Raw genomic sequence first — 17,260 nt, 5'->3', positions numbered from 1 at the left:
TTAAATTAATTTTGACTGTAATAGTTGAATAGTTTATTTTTGTAAATTAAAATGTCAAAATCTTTCTCTTTGCAATGAACAGTTGTTTATTTTTTGGCTCATTTGCTGAAATTTTCTAGCAAGTATAATAAAATATTGAAAAGTTTGAAAACTAAATCATTTTTATATATTTAAAATTAAACAATGTTGATAATAGATAAAATGTTTAGTTAAAAAATATTAAAAACTTTGTTTTATGTTAAAAGCAAAAAAAATAATTTTTGATTTAACTTTATCAAAAATAATATTCTTGAAGCTAAAAACAATTTTTCAAAGCCTTTTTAAGGTTTGCATTATTTTAAAAAGGAATCCATTCTTGTCTCTTGAAATTAAAAAGTTTTGAGGGAAAAAAAACAACATTTTTTGCTAAGATAAAGTAAATCTTAATTTAAAGAAAAAGTTAAAAAAATGCAAAAATATCAAAGGGCCAGCTGTCAAGCCCAAGTGAAATAAGTAAAAAATTAGGAAGAGAGAAAGGATAAAAAAATTAAAAATATATATTGAACAGATGTTCAGAACGAAACAATAACACTAGAGAACACAAAAACACGAAAAAAAGTGTGTTGTAAAGAAGAATAATGATAATTTAGACACAGGCGCATGTAATAGAAATGATTAACTCTAATGAAACTCCTCATGAAAAATTATGACCAACGCACCAGGTCTAAAAGAAATATAAATACAAAACTTAACATGACATGCTCAGAGCTGAAATTTATTATGTTATACTAACCAAAAATCTTCATTAAATACAAAAGTTTAACTTACTCTAAAGCAAATATGCATATGCTTAGATATATCAATATTTAAAATGAATAAATATAAAATGATAGGAGGTATAGAAAAAACATTATTGCTTTTGTGTAATCATAATTTATGTTGTGGTGGTAATAAACTTCTCAGAATTGCGTTTATTATTACCGTGTTTCGAGAAGGCTCAGCACCAATACCTAGTTTATCCTGTCAGATTAACACCATTATGCTTTAGCCTGCAATTTAAAGAGAAAATAAAGATTTTTTATTAAGCATATAATCAAGTATTTATGAAGTATAAAATCGAATGGAAGTATGGATAAGCGAAATTTACATAATTGGTTTTGATTTTAGTCATGATTAAATAAAAGCTACCATGCAGTAAACTGGTTGCTACCATGCAATAAACTGGTTGTTACTGTGCAGTTAATTAGTAGTTACAGTGCAGTTAACTGGTATCTACTGTGCAGTGGCAAAAAAGAAGTATTTGCAAATTCTGACTTCTAAGTAGTTGATATTATACGTTCTTTAAATCAACTTAATATTTTGTGCTCAGTCATAATCTCGACCGATTTTAATTCAGTTTCATTAAGTGTTTAAAATGATATTAGAAAACATCAAAGATAAGACTGAAGGTTAAAAACTTAAAAATAATTTAAAGATCTCAAAAAAAGTTCCAATTTGAAAAAATGGATTTCAAGAAGTAAAATTAAAAAATCATTCAAATGCAGATTAAGGTAATGTTATGTCATTCTTACATATTCTCAAAGGATGAAATTTTTATGGATCGTTTTAAAAAATACTAAATATTTTTGTTTAATTAGTTTCTTAGAACCATTTTATCATAGTCAATAAAAATTCCTGGTCCGGAAAAGCTATTGTTTTATCCTATTTTAAAGCTGTATCTTGAAAAGTGCGGGAAAAGATAGTCACCTGATCAAAACTAGTGCAAAACAAACTTTTAAAATGTCGTTTTCTGAAGAGTTTTTTACAGGCGAAACACTTGATTATATAATAAATAATAATCCTGATAATGAACTAGATCCAGATTTGCAAGAATAATTTGATAATGCATTGTTAGAGGTAATAATAATTTTTAAATTTCAACTAGAATGGTTTATTTTGGTGTAAAGATGCAAATGATTAAGTCAAATAAAAAAAACATTTAAAAAAGTTGCTGTATCATTTAATATTTAGTGTTGATAATCTTACATACTATTTTAAATATATATTAGATAGCCGATATTGGAGACTTTAAGTGCAAAATTTGCAAGTTCAAAATGTATAAAACAAAAGGAGGCTTAGCATGACATATTAAAAACAAACCACAAAGAGTCAAACAGAATTGCAATATAGTGATTTTATCACAAATATAAAAAGAATTGTTGCAGAAATTAAAACTAATTTGTCAACAAATATGTGTTATCTTGAAGAAGTTATTTCAGAAATAAGAGACTTTGAAATAAAAATAACAGAAAACTTTTTTGTTGAAATAAGAACAATGTCACAAAAATTCAAATCATCTGGAAATGCTGAAAAATATTATTCTAACTTCTGAAGCAATATTGTTTCTATAGCAATATTGTTCTATTTTCACATCTTAATTTCAAGAAACCTGCATCAACAGTATTTACAACTAAGTTAAACAATAAATTATTTCACTATTTTCAAAGGTCTCCTTTAAAGAAAATTGAAGTTGAAGAAATTTTAACACATGAAGTGGATGGATTAAAATATATTGTCCGGGTATGTAGCAAGAAATCTACTTAAAAAGGCAAAAATAACAAAAAATTACAAAAAAAATAAATGCCCAAAACAGAGGGGGTTTAACAGCAGTATCTGAAAAATGCTATCAGATTTTCTTGCTAGCTGAGAAACATTTTAAACAAGAAACTTCAATTGCTAACTTCCGAAATATTGAAATTAAGAATTTAACAAAACATTTATTAAAGGATCCTAATGTTATAAGTTTTTACAATGCAATTGTAGATGATGTGAAATTTATGTCCATTGGTAAAGAAATTAAGCTTGACTTGTTAAAAAAAAATGATAGAACTTTATTTTAGAGTTCGTACATTTTCATTAGCTAAAGATACTGAAAAAAAACAATGATCAAAATTTTAAAGTAAAATCTTTGAGAAAAAGTATAAAACGTAAATCAAACAATAAATAACTTAAACTTAAATAATTTTGTTATATGCTAATGCATTGCTTATATATGTTTATATTTAGATTATATTTATAGTTTTTTTTGTTTTTGTTTTTTCATTATCAACAACACTACATTTGGTCGTGAGTATAATTTATAGATAGAGTATCTGGCAAGAGCCATCCAAATACAATAATGGTGAACACTAAACTGTCATCCACTACAATTTCATACTTTGGTAACAAGTACAATGGCAGTAACTTTTTAAACTTAATGTTTTACTTACATGTCGTTTCCCATCCACTAAGAATCCACATGAATCTGCACATCCTGGTATTCAACAGTTTGAACCTGGCATTTTGGATTTATCTTTAAGACATTTTTAAAATATAGAATATAAAGAAACATTTTAAATTAACTAAAGTTTTTTAACCATTTTTAAAAAAAATATCAAAATCTTTATTAATTTGTAACTTTCATTATAAAAGTTTCGTTTGTTTTGCACTAGATCTGATAACGTGACTTAAATAAAAGCGAACAATAACATACAACAATAGCTTTTCCAGACCAATGTTTATTTCCATTGACTATGATTTTATTATATAACAATAATCCCATTATATCTAATGGTTTCGCGCAAATAAACAACAATGCCAGATTTCCCTAATTATGTTTTGATAATGTTTCTTTAAGTTTTGGTAACATTTATAATTTTATTATGTTTATTTATTTTTTAATTTTGTTTTTGTAGCATTTGTACTTTTTTATAAATTTTAAAATCTGACTTCATTTGTTAAAGTTTACATTACAACTTTTTTTTCATAGGTTCCTATAATAATTTGCGGCAATAAAACGGATCTTCGACTTGATGCACGTCGGAAAGGTATGCCGGTTGTTAGTCAAGAACAAGGTCAAAGGTTAGCAAATGACATTGGAGCTCTCTTTATTGAAACCAGCGCAAAAGAAGGAACAAACATCACTAACACATGCTTAGAATTAACCAAGTATGTATTGAAAAAATGTATTTTCAATACGAGTCCTCGTTTAAATTGTAATATTTTTAGCAATTAGAAATGAAAATTATTCAAATTAAAATCATGAAATGATTTTAATTTGAATAATTTAAATATTTGTTAAATTGATAAATAAATAGTAAATACTAAAATTATAAATTTATTTCAGACAAAATTTATACTTAGAAGCTTTTTTTGAGATAATCATTAGTATTTTTAGTCTTATTATTTCTTGAAAAATTGTGCTTAAAGTAATTAAACGGGTCATTAATACTCTAGATTGTGGTTCTTTATTTAGACAATTAATTCAAAATGATGAAAAACGATTGTCTACCACAGGAATGCAACTAAATAAACAGCCGAGTCAAACAAAAAAAAATGGTTGCTGTCGCTGAGACTTTAATTAGCGGTCAGCTTGTTTCTAATTTATGTTATTGCTATGTGTAAAACTGATCGCTTAAAGAAACACGTGCTACATCAAGTGTATAAATATGTGAAAGAAAATCTTTTCTTTAATATTTATATTTATTAAAAAAAAAAAAAGTTAGTCAACTATGAAGATTTTTGTAAATATTTAAATTTGTAATTATTTTTTAAAACAGCTTTGTAATGTTACAACGCGAACACTTTTATCTTAAATACTATACTGTGTATATACATATATATATCTAAATATTAATACTACAGTAAACGTTTACCGTTTATCGTTGTTTTTATTCATTTTATAGTCTAGGTTTTTCTGAACTGAATCAATTTTATTTTATAGTCTGTTTAAATTTTTTTTTAAAGAAATTATAAATGACTGTTAGTAGTTTTTTTAGTACAGTGTGATTTCTTTTTGGTTCATTTTTGTCTTGATTTTTTTTGTAGAATAGAACAGAAAGATTAATAAGATCAGAGTTGTTACGACATAATGTCTGGCAGATCTGTCGACATATTTTCAGACATATTTTCTGCCGACATAAAATATGTCCCACATATTTTCGATTGACATATTTTGACATAATTTTATGTCTGAATTATTTTCTGCTGACATAAAATATGTCAGACATATTTTGACAATTTTATGTCTGAATTATTTTCTGCTGACATAAAATATGTCAGACATATTTTCTGTCGACATATTTTGACATAATTTTATGTCTGAATTATTTTCTGCTGACATAAAATATGTAAGATATATTTTCTATGGAAATATTTTGACATAATTTTATATCTGAATTATTTGCTGTTTGATATTCTTGAAGAAAAAATCAATCTAACAAATTTATTGCGCATTTCAACTTAATTTACAGAGTTAAGTAAAAATAGTTTAACAAATTTGTTGCTTTTTTGCAATCAATTATAATTGAAGGTCAACAAAAAAAAAATTTTTTTCTGGTGCCGAGCAAACAACTTGTTTTTTGGATTGCATTTCACATTTTGATTTCAAAGATGCAACTCATTTTTTACCATCACGTCAAGTTGTAAAGATATTTGGGTTCAGATCTTTAATATTTGGGGTAAAGTCCCTAATATTGTCAAAAAAAAAGTTGTTCTAAAGTATGTCAACTTCGGTCTCAAAAAAAGCGTATTTTAGAAGATAGTATAGAGATTTTAGAAAACAAAAATTTTTCCTTAAAATTTTTTGGCAAAAAAATTATTTGAAAAAATGCTAAAGACTCTTAAAAACATGTCAACAAAATGTTTTTCAGCAATAATACAAAAAATACTTATTTTTTTTACAACCGAATAACATCTTTAAAATCTCTAAGAAAATACGCTTCTTTTGATACTCAGGTTGACATACTTTTGATCAACTTTTGTTTCGACAATATTAGGGACTTTACCCCAAATTCTAAAGATTTGAACCCAAATATCTTTACAACTTGACGTGATGGTAAAAAATGAGTTGCATATTTGAAATCAAAATAAGAAATCCTACATAAAAAACAAATTGTTTTCTTGGCACCAGAAAAAAATTTTGTTTTAGTTGACCTGTGTTATGCTTCATAAAACTTTTATTTTAAATCCTATAAGCAAATATCTTTTGTTTCATAAAGGTCTTTTTCTGCCCTTTTTAGCGATGTATCATTTGATAGTAGGGGAAATCGTGCACCCTTGATCATAAAATCCAGGGCGCATTATGTTAATAACATTCTCCTAAATTGATAATAATTGTAAAACTAATATTGGCTATAAAATATATATAAATATGTATATATACTTTCTTAAAGTTTATTAGAACCATAAATATAGAAAACTTTAAAATAGTTTTATAATTTTGTCTTTCGTAAATTTTTGTTTAGTTTTTTCCCCCCTGGATTTTAGGATCAAGGGTGCATACTTTCCCCTATTGACAAAGTATTTTTAGCGATGTATCATTTGAGAGTATCGACTAGTATTGATGCATCATTTGATAGTATTGATTAGTATGGATTAGTATTGGCAATTTCTCTTATTAGAATGTAAAAACCATCTCAAACTGAGTTTTTATTACTGAAAATGGTTTTTATTAATATGACTAAACTTAAAATTATTCTCTTGATTAAAACAATATTTAAAAAAAAACATTTTTAGTTATTTTTAACTAATAGTTGATTCATTCAATAAATTATTCTCCGTTTTTGACTTTAAATCGTAAGGAAAACGAAAAAAATAATTATTCCAATATATATTTCACTCAAAACATTTTATGCAAGTTTATGGTAGTTAATTATGCTGTTATAATGCAGTTGTCAATTATTTTATTGTTAAATAAATCATAACTATCATAACTAAAAGTATATTATTCGTAATTAGTTATAAATTATTACCGGTTAGTCTTCTTAATATGAATTTAATGAGTTGAATATAACTTTTGTGAAATATTTCAAATTCTTCAGCTTAAATGAATTTAATTTGGCACGAATTTTTTGAAATTCTGTGAACCGTTTTTTTCAAGGAATCTTTTGAATTCAATTTCATAATGAAATCTTTTTTTTTTGAATTCAATTTCATAATGAAATCTTTTTCAGGATCAACTAATAATTAAAAATAACTGAAAAAGTTTTTTTTTATTATTATTTTAATCAAAGAAATAATTTTAAGTTTAGTCATACTAATAAAAACCACTTTTAGTAATAAAAACTCAGCTTGAGATGGTTTTTACATTCTAATAAGGTAAAGCATCAATACTAGTCAATACTATCAAATGTCAATATTAGTCAATACTATCAATGTCAATATTAGTCATAATCAATAAATAAGTCATAATCAATAAATAAGTCAATAAATGCCAATATTAGTCAATACTATCAAATGATACATCGCTAAAAAGGGCAGAAAAAGACCTTTATGAAACAACTGATGTTTGCTTATAGGGTTTAAAGTAAAAGTTTTATGAAGCATAATTGATTGCAAAAAAGCAACAGATTTGTTAAACTATTTTCACTTAACTCTGTAAATTAAGCTGAAATGCGCAATAAATTTGTTAGATTGATTTTTTCTTTAAGAATATCAAACAGCAAATAATTCAGATATAAAATTATGTCAAAATATGTCGATAAAAAATATTTCTGACATATTTTATGTCAGCAGAAAATAATTCAGACATAAAATTATGTCAAAATATGTCGATAGAAAGTATGTGGGACATATTTTATGTCGGCAGAAAATATGTCTCAGACATATTTGACAGATAACAACCCTGAATAAGATTAAATTTTTTAACACAGGCTGAAGTATTGGTAAAATACAGAATGCAAAAATTTTTAACGGATAAAATGTGGAAATCGGGTTAGAGGCAAATCGGTAAGTTATTAGTAACTTACCGGTAACTTAGTTCTAGTTACCGGTAACTCCGGTTAATTTTTTTTATGCTCAATTAAGTACAAAAAAATTAACAAGAGTTACCGGTAAAAATTATTTTTCACGCGACTTTGATTTCAGAATAATCTTTTAAGTTTAATTTTGCAGCGTTTCAACAAGTTCAACTTGTTTGTATGAAATTTCGGAAACTGAAGTTGTAAAAAAAAATATACGCGAGTGTTATTGATAGTGTAAAAATTCTCACATTCTATCAATAACAGAAGTCAATTTTTTTAAGTTACAAATTACCGCAGTTACCGGTAATTAAAAGTAGCTGTTTTGGAAGTTGTTTACCGAAATCACCAAACCCTAGCTAGGAGGCTACATTACATACATTGGTTAATTTAAAGAGAAGTGCTGCTACATCATTTGCGCGTTTTAGTTGGGGTAGGGTTAGGAGAAATTTTCTTTGCTTTATTCTTGCATTTTACCCGTTCAACATTCTGCATTTTACCAGTGTCAGTAAACTTATCTCAAATAAAATAAGTTTACTGCTCAGTTTTATTTTAAGTTGGAATTCTATTTCCTAGTTAGCATGGGATGATCTAAAGACGTTTAAAAGACGTCTTTTTAACATAACCCGTGCCCACTGGGTTATGTTAAAAATAAAACAAATGTTAAATTAAAAAAGATATATATATACATATAGAAAACTGAAGCAACTCATATCCTCCAAATCTTTAAGTAACGAAACGTTTAAGAGTAAACCATCAAAAACATATAAGATAAGAATAGCATATCTATTGTTCTTAATAACTTCAGTACATCTATAAGGCATGGAATTAATAAGTATGTTAATTAGAACTTTATTTGTGTCCTGGCAGATTGAAGTTTCGTATGCAATTCCTCGCAATTTCTAGACCGGTCATACAAACGTAGTTTATCATGAAGTTGTTTACATGTATTCTCAATAGGATTTAGAGACATATTTAGGATTTAGAAAGATGGATTTAGAGATTTTAGAGTGATGTTAAGAATTACGAAAAATGTTTAGGAGATTGAGCAGGCTATTGCAATACAGTTATTTTATTTACATCAAACCATGCTTTAACGAGTTATGAAGTGTGTTTGGGATCATCGTCCTGTTAGAACGTCCAACGTAGATGAACATTTTTGTTTACAAAACATCATTTTATTCTCAAGAATTGGATTTTATATGTGTTTGTTCATTATACCTTCAATGAAATAGAGTGGTCCTAACGCAGAAAATTCCAAAGAGCGCCCCCAAACTACCAAGCCTTTGCCACCACCTATATTTCATGGCTCCGATAGTGTATATTGGTTTTAATCAATAACCAACTGATCTTCTCACATTTTGTCTACCATCTTAATCATCTCAGGATAAACTTAGACTCAGCCAACCACAATATTTGCCTCCACTATACTACTGTCCAATTTCTGTGAACCTTTGCAAACTGAATAATTGTGGCTTTAGGTGAAAATAAAGGTCAAAAATGACAAAACTCAATTTTTGCGTGTTTTAAATAATAATTTTGAAGCATAATATATAGAACGAAATGTTTGCATTACCAATTTTATTATTTTTAGTTCTAAACTAGCCAATAAACAATAATCATGTGAAATACCTATTAAAAAGTATAAAAATGCTTTCGAAATCACTAGGTCAATATTTCTGAAAATATTTACCAAACTATAAAGTTTATAATAATATAATAATATATAAATCTATAATAAATTTTATTTTTTATTTTTTTGGAAATTACCTCCTACACCTTTTCAAGATGTAATTGAGAACTTAAAAGTAGTAATTAAGAAAAGTAAAATTTATTTGAAAAATACAACATCTAATTTAGAAGTTACAATATGTCATTAAGAAACACAACATGTATTTAGGAAATTTTAAAATGTAATTGAGAAACCCAACATGTAAATAAAAAATGGCAACATCTAATTAGAAAAGCAAAAGTTGTAATTAAGAAATCGTAATAAGTAAATGAGAATAGATTATTTGTAATTGTGAATTCACAATGTAAGCTTATAGGTCATTATAAAAGATCTTCTCGGAAATGCATTTTAATAAGTTAACAATATCAAATTTAGCATTTGTATGCACCAGTAATACAGTAATAGAATTAAAACGTTACGTTATTTGTCAATATACTATGAACAGAAAGTCTGTTATTAAATTTAATCCGTGCAAGCATTTACTTCACCAAGTTTGTTTGCATCCACTTCTGGAACAACCTGAAACAACTTGCCCAATTTGAAGACATGAAATACATACAACTGAACAGGTTGAAAGAAAACATTACGTTTTATCTTCATTGGATGATAGAAAAAGAGTTATTTAATGTGCTGAGCGAAATGACGATTGGGTGGCTCTGGCGCAAACTTAAAACAAGGATATTAAGACACTTTAATATTAGCTTCAGCACAACCTCAATTGCTAATTATCTCGAAGACAAACTATTTTCATTTAAAAAAGTGCACAAGGAGCCTACTACAATGAATAGTAATGAGAACAAACAAAAAAGAGCTGAATATGTTAGGAACATCAGCGAACACATCACAAATGGTCATCATATAGTTTGGTTGGATGAAGCAAATTTTAACCTTTTTTGTAGAAAAATGCAAGGACGTGCCAAACAGGGAAAAAGAGCAATAATAATACCTTCTTCAAAAGGTGCAAACATACATTTGATTGCAAATGTCGTCATGATGGAAACTCGCAGAGGATCATTTAAAGCAGATTCTTGTAACGAGTGGATGTTGACTTTGTTTAGCTAGTGGGTTACATCCGGGGATTGTTTAGAGGATTTGGTCGTCGTTACAGACAATGCTCCATTTCACGCTTGTTTAGAAAGGGTGTTTGAAAATTCACCGGCTCAGTTGTTACAATTAGGACCTTACAGTCCAATATTAAACCCAGTGGAAAATATCTGGTCTAAAATAAAAAAAACGTTAAAAATGTTTAAAATTCCACCTGTATTCAGTGCTCGGGTTATGAAACAACGAATGCAGTATTCAGAAAGAATTGCTACTGCGGCAAAAAATACAATAATGGGATTGTACACGCGCTGTACAGCATACGACCATGCATTATGCAGCGATTTTAAATATGGAAGACGTCCATGTTGGTGCTTAACTGAATATTGCAATGATTTTTAATGACGTTGTTTAAATTTAAATTTGAAAAATTTTATGTAAATAAATTATTTGTGTTTTATTTGTTATTCATCTAAAATCTCAATTAAATTTTTCACAAACAAAAATAAAAAAAAGTTTCAATTGACACGCGGTAGGATTTTTCCAGTTACTGCCTAAACCTCATATGCCTTTTTTATGATTTTTTATATTTTATTGATATTATATCATTACTTCCAGCCTTAAATTACACAATTATATTAGGATTGCAAAATTCAAAATACAAAGAACTTTGTATTTTTTATACCTTCCTTAATTACAACTATCATGCTCTCAATTACATTTTACAATTTCTTAATTAAAACATTCATCTTCTTAATTACATGTAATGTTTCTTAATTACAACTTTCACCTTCTCAACTACATCTTACTTTTCTTAATTACAACTTTCAAGTTCTCAATTACATCTCGAAAAGGTGTATTATGAATAGCATCAAAATACTAAAAATATGGCAAATTTGAAGAGAACCCCAATTGGGATATACCTGGTTCTTACAGAAGTAGCTGTCAATTTTCTTCGGCATATAGCATAATGTAAAAATGGCCCAATGGGTAAAATTACCGAAACCTATTTATATTGTTAAACTGTAAAACCTCTTAAATGTCGAAACAACTGCTCTGTGTTTATTATTTTTATTATAAATTATACTTAAATTATTGCAAATATTGAAAACAGTAACTTTTTCTTTACAATTTATTGTATTCGAATTAGTTTTTTCTTGAAATAATGTAATAAACCTTAAACAAGGTGTTACATTTTTTATGTTTATACTGTCCAGTCAGGACCATCCCTAAGGTTGGTGGCGCCTGGGATAAATATAGTTGTGACACCCCCTCTCTCCAGTAATAGTGCAGTAATGTGCGGCCGTGGCACAGTGGTTAGAGCGCTTGCTTTATAAGCAGGAGATCAAGGTTCGAAACGAGCTCTGGACAAATTTTCGCGTCACGGTAAGGAAGGAGGCGTGAACTTCCTGGTTAAATGCACTTCCGCGGTGCTCTGTGACAAGACCGTTAGGACTTCTTGGGGCACCTAAAAAAAAAATAAAAAAATAAAAAATAGTTACGTATGTTAATTTTTTTGCGCTGCCACTAATAACTTAATACTTAAGCCACCTACCAATCTACCATAAAGATAAATATTTGATTCGAGAATAGTAACAGTTTAAGGAAAACTAAGTTCAAACAATTCTAAATGAAGACTTAAACTACTAACAAATGGGTACTAACAATTGCGTTTTTTACTCCGAAATTTTCCTAAGGAAAATGTTCAATAATATTTCCAAGTTTGAGTTTTTTCGCATCCTTTTTGAAAGTATAGATTCTTTGAATAACTTTAAACAGCAATATAGACTTCACCAATGATTTAGTTCTTTCTGATATAACTACGTTCAAGCTGTGGCAACCACAGGGTGTAAATCAGGCATGTGGGTATTCTGCTGAAATTTGAGCTTGAACACCCTTTCGAGTTGCCATCGTATTAGATCTGTTGTCATAGCCTTGACTTCTACATTTGTTTAGATCTAGCCTATTAGACTTTATTTCTTCAATTAGAAGGTTAAAATGAGTTTCACTAGTCAACTCTTCACACACAGCATATCCAATGAAGCTTCATTTGATGATGATTGTTCCTTCATTTTCTTTATGACCATAGCAGATGATTAGAGAAGTTTGGCCTCTTTGACAAAGGTCTGCAGTGCAATCCATAATAACTAAAAAATACTTCCCAAACTTTACCTTGTTCACAATAGTTTCATTTACATGCGAAACTAAGAGGTTATGACTTCGTTTTGAATATTGACACTTCGCATTTGTGAACGTGTACCTCCATCTTTAATTTGCCGTAAATGCTCTATCCAAATTGGGTTAAAATTAACTAAGGATTAGGATGAGACCAAGGAAGTTCCCATTATTTTTGGTGTACAGCTTTGATGAGCTTCCACGGAATGTAATATTACATCCGCTAAGTAAATAATCACTGACATAATTCTTTTAAGAATGCTTCTCTACCTTTCTGTTTCATCGTTAGTTTGTTGGACAAAAACCTTAATCGAAAGCTTGTTTATTTTTTATCCTGATTTTTGCCTCGATCCATTTCTCAGAACAACTGAAATGAGATGGATATGTCTTATGCATTTAAGCTTTCTCTGAGAACTTTTTCCAGTTGTTAAAATCTTTTTCTTCTTAAAATATGATTTTGGAGTTGGATCAAACAGATGAAAAGGTAGACAATAAGCTGAATCAGTTTCTTGAGAGTAAATAAGCCATCTCCTCTTTACTTACTCGCCATTTCTTGCTACTCTGTATTAAAAATTCAATGGAGAAATTGTCAGCCGAGAACGAAGAGGCCGTATGTTCAAACTTTGTGTTTTTTCTGTTTAATATAAATAAATATTCAATAATCAATGGGGTATGTGTCCAATAAATCTAGCCTCAAGAATGATACAACTTTTAATAATATTTAAAAAATTAATCGGACCTTCTGGCAGAAAGTCTTTACAAATTAAATTTTAAAATTTGATTTTCTCGGAAACACAAAAAATGGACATACGGTCTTGGTTCTCGGCTGACGAAATGGCATTTTTTGGATTAAGGATATTCTTTATTGCTCTTCAGGAAAGGTATTGGATTCATTTTGATGATACAGTCTGTCTCTCTTACGGTCAAGTGGACAAGTCATTAGATAATTATCTGTAAGTGTTACTTCTGTGCAAAACATCTGTTGTAATTGTGATACTATCATTTATTTCAACTATTATAGGCTTTAAACTACATTCAGGTTCTTTGTTTTTCTTTGATGCTTACTAAGATTTTTGATCCAAAAGTCCAAAGATAAAGTTGATGAATATGTGGCAAAACTAACTGAAGAACAACAGAGGGTTACATTATCTTCTTCTTGGTTGGACTAAGTGAAGGTCTCACTAAATGATTTTAAGAAGTTGGAGAAAGAAAATCATGTACTTGCTTTGGCACTTAAAACAGTATCATAGGCTGCTTCAAAGTGTTTTGCTAACTTTTGTTTTTGAGACATCTTTAATAAAATAATATTCAAATTCAAATTAACAGTGTAAAACTTTATTTTCGTTTCTGGAAACATAATCTCTCCATGTAAGTTTTTAACTCATCTTTAAGGTCACTACTGATTACAGTTTGCAACCCTTTTTATTACAACATTTTTATTAACTTACTTTCCTGTCGGTTTATTTATATTATTGTCCGCGCAAAACAAACTTGAGTTCAATCGAAATTATTTCAAAAAGTAATTAAAACAAACGACGCAAAAAAAAAAACACGTTTCTTTGGGGTCATCCATAAATTACGTCACACTCTAAAGGAGGAGGGGGGTTAATAGTTTTGTGACGACTCATACCAAAATTGCTTTTTAAGTGTTACAATTTTATGACGATTGGTCAAAAACGATCGAAAATTGCGTGACGTAATTTATGTACGACCCCTTTAGCGTAAATAAAAGAAATCGTTTCGCAAAATAAACTTTAGTTTAGTGTAAATAAAATAAATCGTTAAAATATAGTAAAAAATAAACTTTTTCTCGGTATCTGAGTACTTTGCGTACGAACACAACCTGATATATCCATTAAAGTCAATGACTGAAAATGTTTGGCGCCTAAGATTTTTGCCGCGGCGCCCTCTGGGCCGTGGCGCCCGGGGCAGTTTGCTCCGGTTGTCCCTCCCCCCTTTCCCTAAAGACAGCCCTGTGTCATGTTTATATTTCTATGTTTATACTTTTCTTTTTTTATCTCTATGTTTATACTGGTGTTGAAATCGCAATGAATCTGGAAAAAAAATAAAAATGATAAAATTCACAACTTGAAACTATACAAATCAAAATTAAAAAAACAATTAATAAAACAATTAAATCCGTAGAAAAAAAAACCAAAAGGTTTTAAACCAAATGAAAGAGCTTGACAATTACATAGTCGATTCTTTAGGAAGGAAAAAAAAAGAAAATACGATTTTTTTTTTTTTTTGTATTAACCTTGTCCCTGTGTTGCAAGGATTAGCAATTAGAAATTAAATAATTAAATAAGTTCTATTTAAATAAAAATTAATTTTTTATTTAAATAGAATTTGGTATTTATTACGAAGTATTTTATAGTTTATACTTAATTAACTCTTAAAAGTTTGTATTAAAAATGTTATTTTTATTTTTATATTTACTCCAAACAAATTTGTCAATAAAAAATGTCAATAATTATTTTACTCTATTTACATTTTCTAATTCACAATTTGCTGCATTTTTTTGATTGAAAAAATCATGAAAAAATTATTACAGAAGTGCCTGACAATCTTTTATTTATAGTACATCATTTTTGTTTTTACTTCGCCGTGCTCGTTTTTACAATGCCATGCACATTTTTACTACACCATGTACGTTTTTACTTCATCACATAGTAAGGGACGAACATTTCCAAAAACAATACAAAATGCATTCTAGTGCATCATCTGCCGTAGCAGCTTTAAATTTTACAGAATTATTACGACTTTTTTATTTCCTCTAAAAATAGTATTACGGTTGCTTCGTCAGCATAAGAAAAGCTATTAGATACTCCTTCTTAAAATCAATTCATAACAGTAAAGTTACAAGGACAAATGCCTGACTATTGACTTATTCGAGTCTAAACAAACAATTTGTGATGCATACTTTTCTAATATTGACAGTTGATGCTTTATTTATATAGCAATAACAATAACAACAAAGAACATTTTTTAAGGCTAATGTTGTCGTACACTTTAGGGAAATAACAGTTTCCTGTCTTTGTATATATTTAATGTATTATTTTGTATTAATTATTGTATATACATGGTATTTGTAATATCAATAGTGTATTAGTTTTGATATAAAGTTCATAAGCAGCTCCATATTTGTTTACTTTGATAAATTGATTTGGCAATGAAAATCAGCCTGGCAGGGCAGAAAGCATCTGATTTAGCTCTCACTCTGTAGTATCTTTTTTTGGTTTTTCTTGCTGGCTCACTAGCAGAGCAATGTGGTTTTGGATGACCATCTTTTTGAGAAAAAGATAATTTGTTTGAAATTTGAAATTTTTAGCTATAGTGTTGATCAAATCTAAACTCACTAAGTAACACTTTATTTCGAATTATATCGAATTGAATTACAGGCTAACGTTCTATATAAAACCCGTCAAGTTTTATATAAAACCCGTCAAATCTTAGACAAGTCTACCCTAACTCAGCTATATTTTGCATTCGTACATAGTTATTTATCGTATGGCAATATTGTTTGGGGTAGTACAAACAAATCTAAACTCAAATGTCTCCTCAAACAACAAAATCATGCAGCACGCATTATTTATTTTCAAAATCGCTTCACAAACGCTAAACCTCTTCTAAGAAGTATGAGGGCACTTGATATTTATGAAATAAATGTAATCAAAGTTACACAATTTATGTTCCAACATCAGTTTAAAAAAACTCCGAAGGTTTTCGAAAATACTTTTTCTAAAATATCAAACCGATACAACACTCGATCAACCGGAAATTATAAAAAACCTTTCCCTATATCAAAACTTACGAACTTTGCCATTTCCTATCGTGGCCCAATGCTATGGAACCATTTTACAAGCATGAGTTGTAAACTAAGTGAAGCCAATACCTCTCAAAAATTCAAAAAGAACATAATTGAACTAATTGTCAATCAAGATTCCTTACTTGATTTTTTCTAACAATAAACTTTTACTGTCTTTTTTATTATCAAAGGTACTGATGATAAGATTTTATCTTCTTCAGGTTCTCCAGTCTTGAAACTACTATATATGATAAAGTGTATTTTTTATTTAATATTTTTAAATATTTTATATGTCGGAAATCATCTTTAATTGTAAATAGTTGCTTGAAAAAAAAAAAAAATTAAAAAAAAAAAATAAATAAATAACGTTTACGTCGAAAGAATTTCTCCCTTACGTAAAATTTCATAACATCAATTACCCCTCTTCTCTTCTCTAATACCATGTTCACACTAGTTATGTTTGGCGGAACATTATTCCGGAACAAAATGTTCTACATATTCTTCCCTAATACCATGTTCACATTAGTGAACATGGTATTAGGGTTCACATGTAAAATTGGCTTGACGGTACATAAAAGAAAAACAAACGGTAAGTAAAACTCGAATAAAAATTAGCGACACATTTTTTACATAATTTATCAATTTTTAATATTCATTATTTTACGAGAGGTAAAACTAAATGCAAATAACGCTGAAGGTCCAGCTGGCTCAGGTTTAGACAATAGAAATCAACTCAAAATACCCGCCATACAAAAAGTGACGTTGGAA

The 17,260-nt window shown here is 28.3% G+C and overlaps 1 protein-coding gene across 8 annotated transcripts in view; it reads left to right on the top strand.

Moving 5' to 3' along the window:
• The window catches only part of LOC136071948 (ras and EF-hand domain-containing protein homolog), a 52,009-nt gene extending 47,353 nt beyond the window's left edge, over window positions 1-4,656 (top strand). For all 8 annotated transcript variants that reach the window (XM_065797876.1, XM_065797874.1, XM_065797875.1 and 5 more), the window contains 2 exons: window positions 3,767-3,945; window positions 4,253-4,656. In XM_065797876.1, the coding sequence (XP_065653948.1) occupies window positions 3,767-3,945; window positions 4,253-4,349 (276 nt within the window). In that variant the 3' untranslated portion in view covers window positions 4,350-4,656. The remainder of the gene's footprint in view (window positions 1-3,766; window positions 3,946-4,252) is intronic.
• Window positions 4,657-17,260: the final 12,604 nt, after the last annotated feature.

This window comes from Hydra vulgaris, chromosome 05 (genome assembly GCF_038396675.1).
Source record: "Hydra vulgaris chromosome 05, alternate assembly HydraT2T_AEP".
Taxonomy (NCBI): Eukaryota; Metazoa; Cnidaria; class Hydrozoa; order Anthoathecata; family Hydridae; genus Hydra; species Hydra vulgaris.
This window is presented reverse-complemented; position numbering and strand designations above follow the sequence as displayed.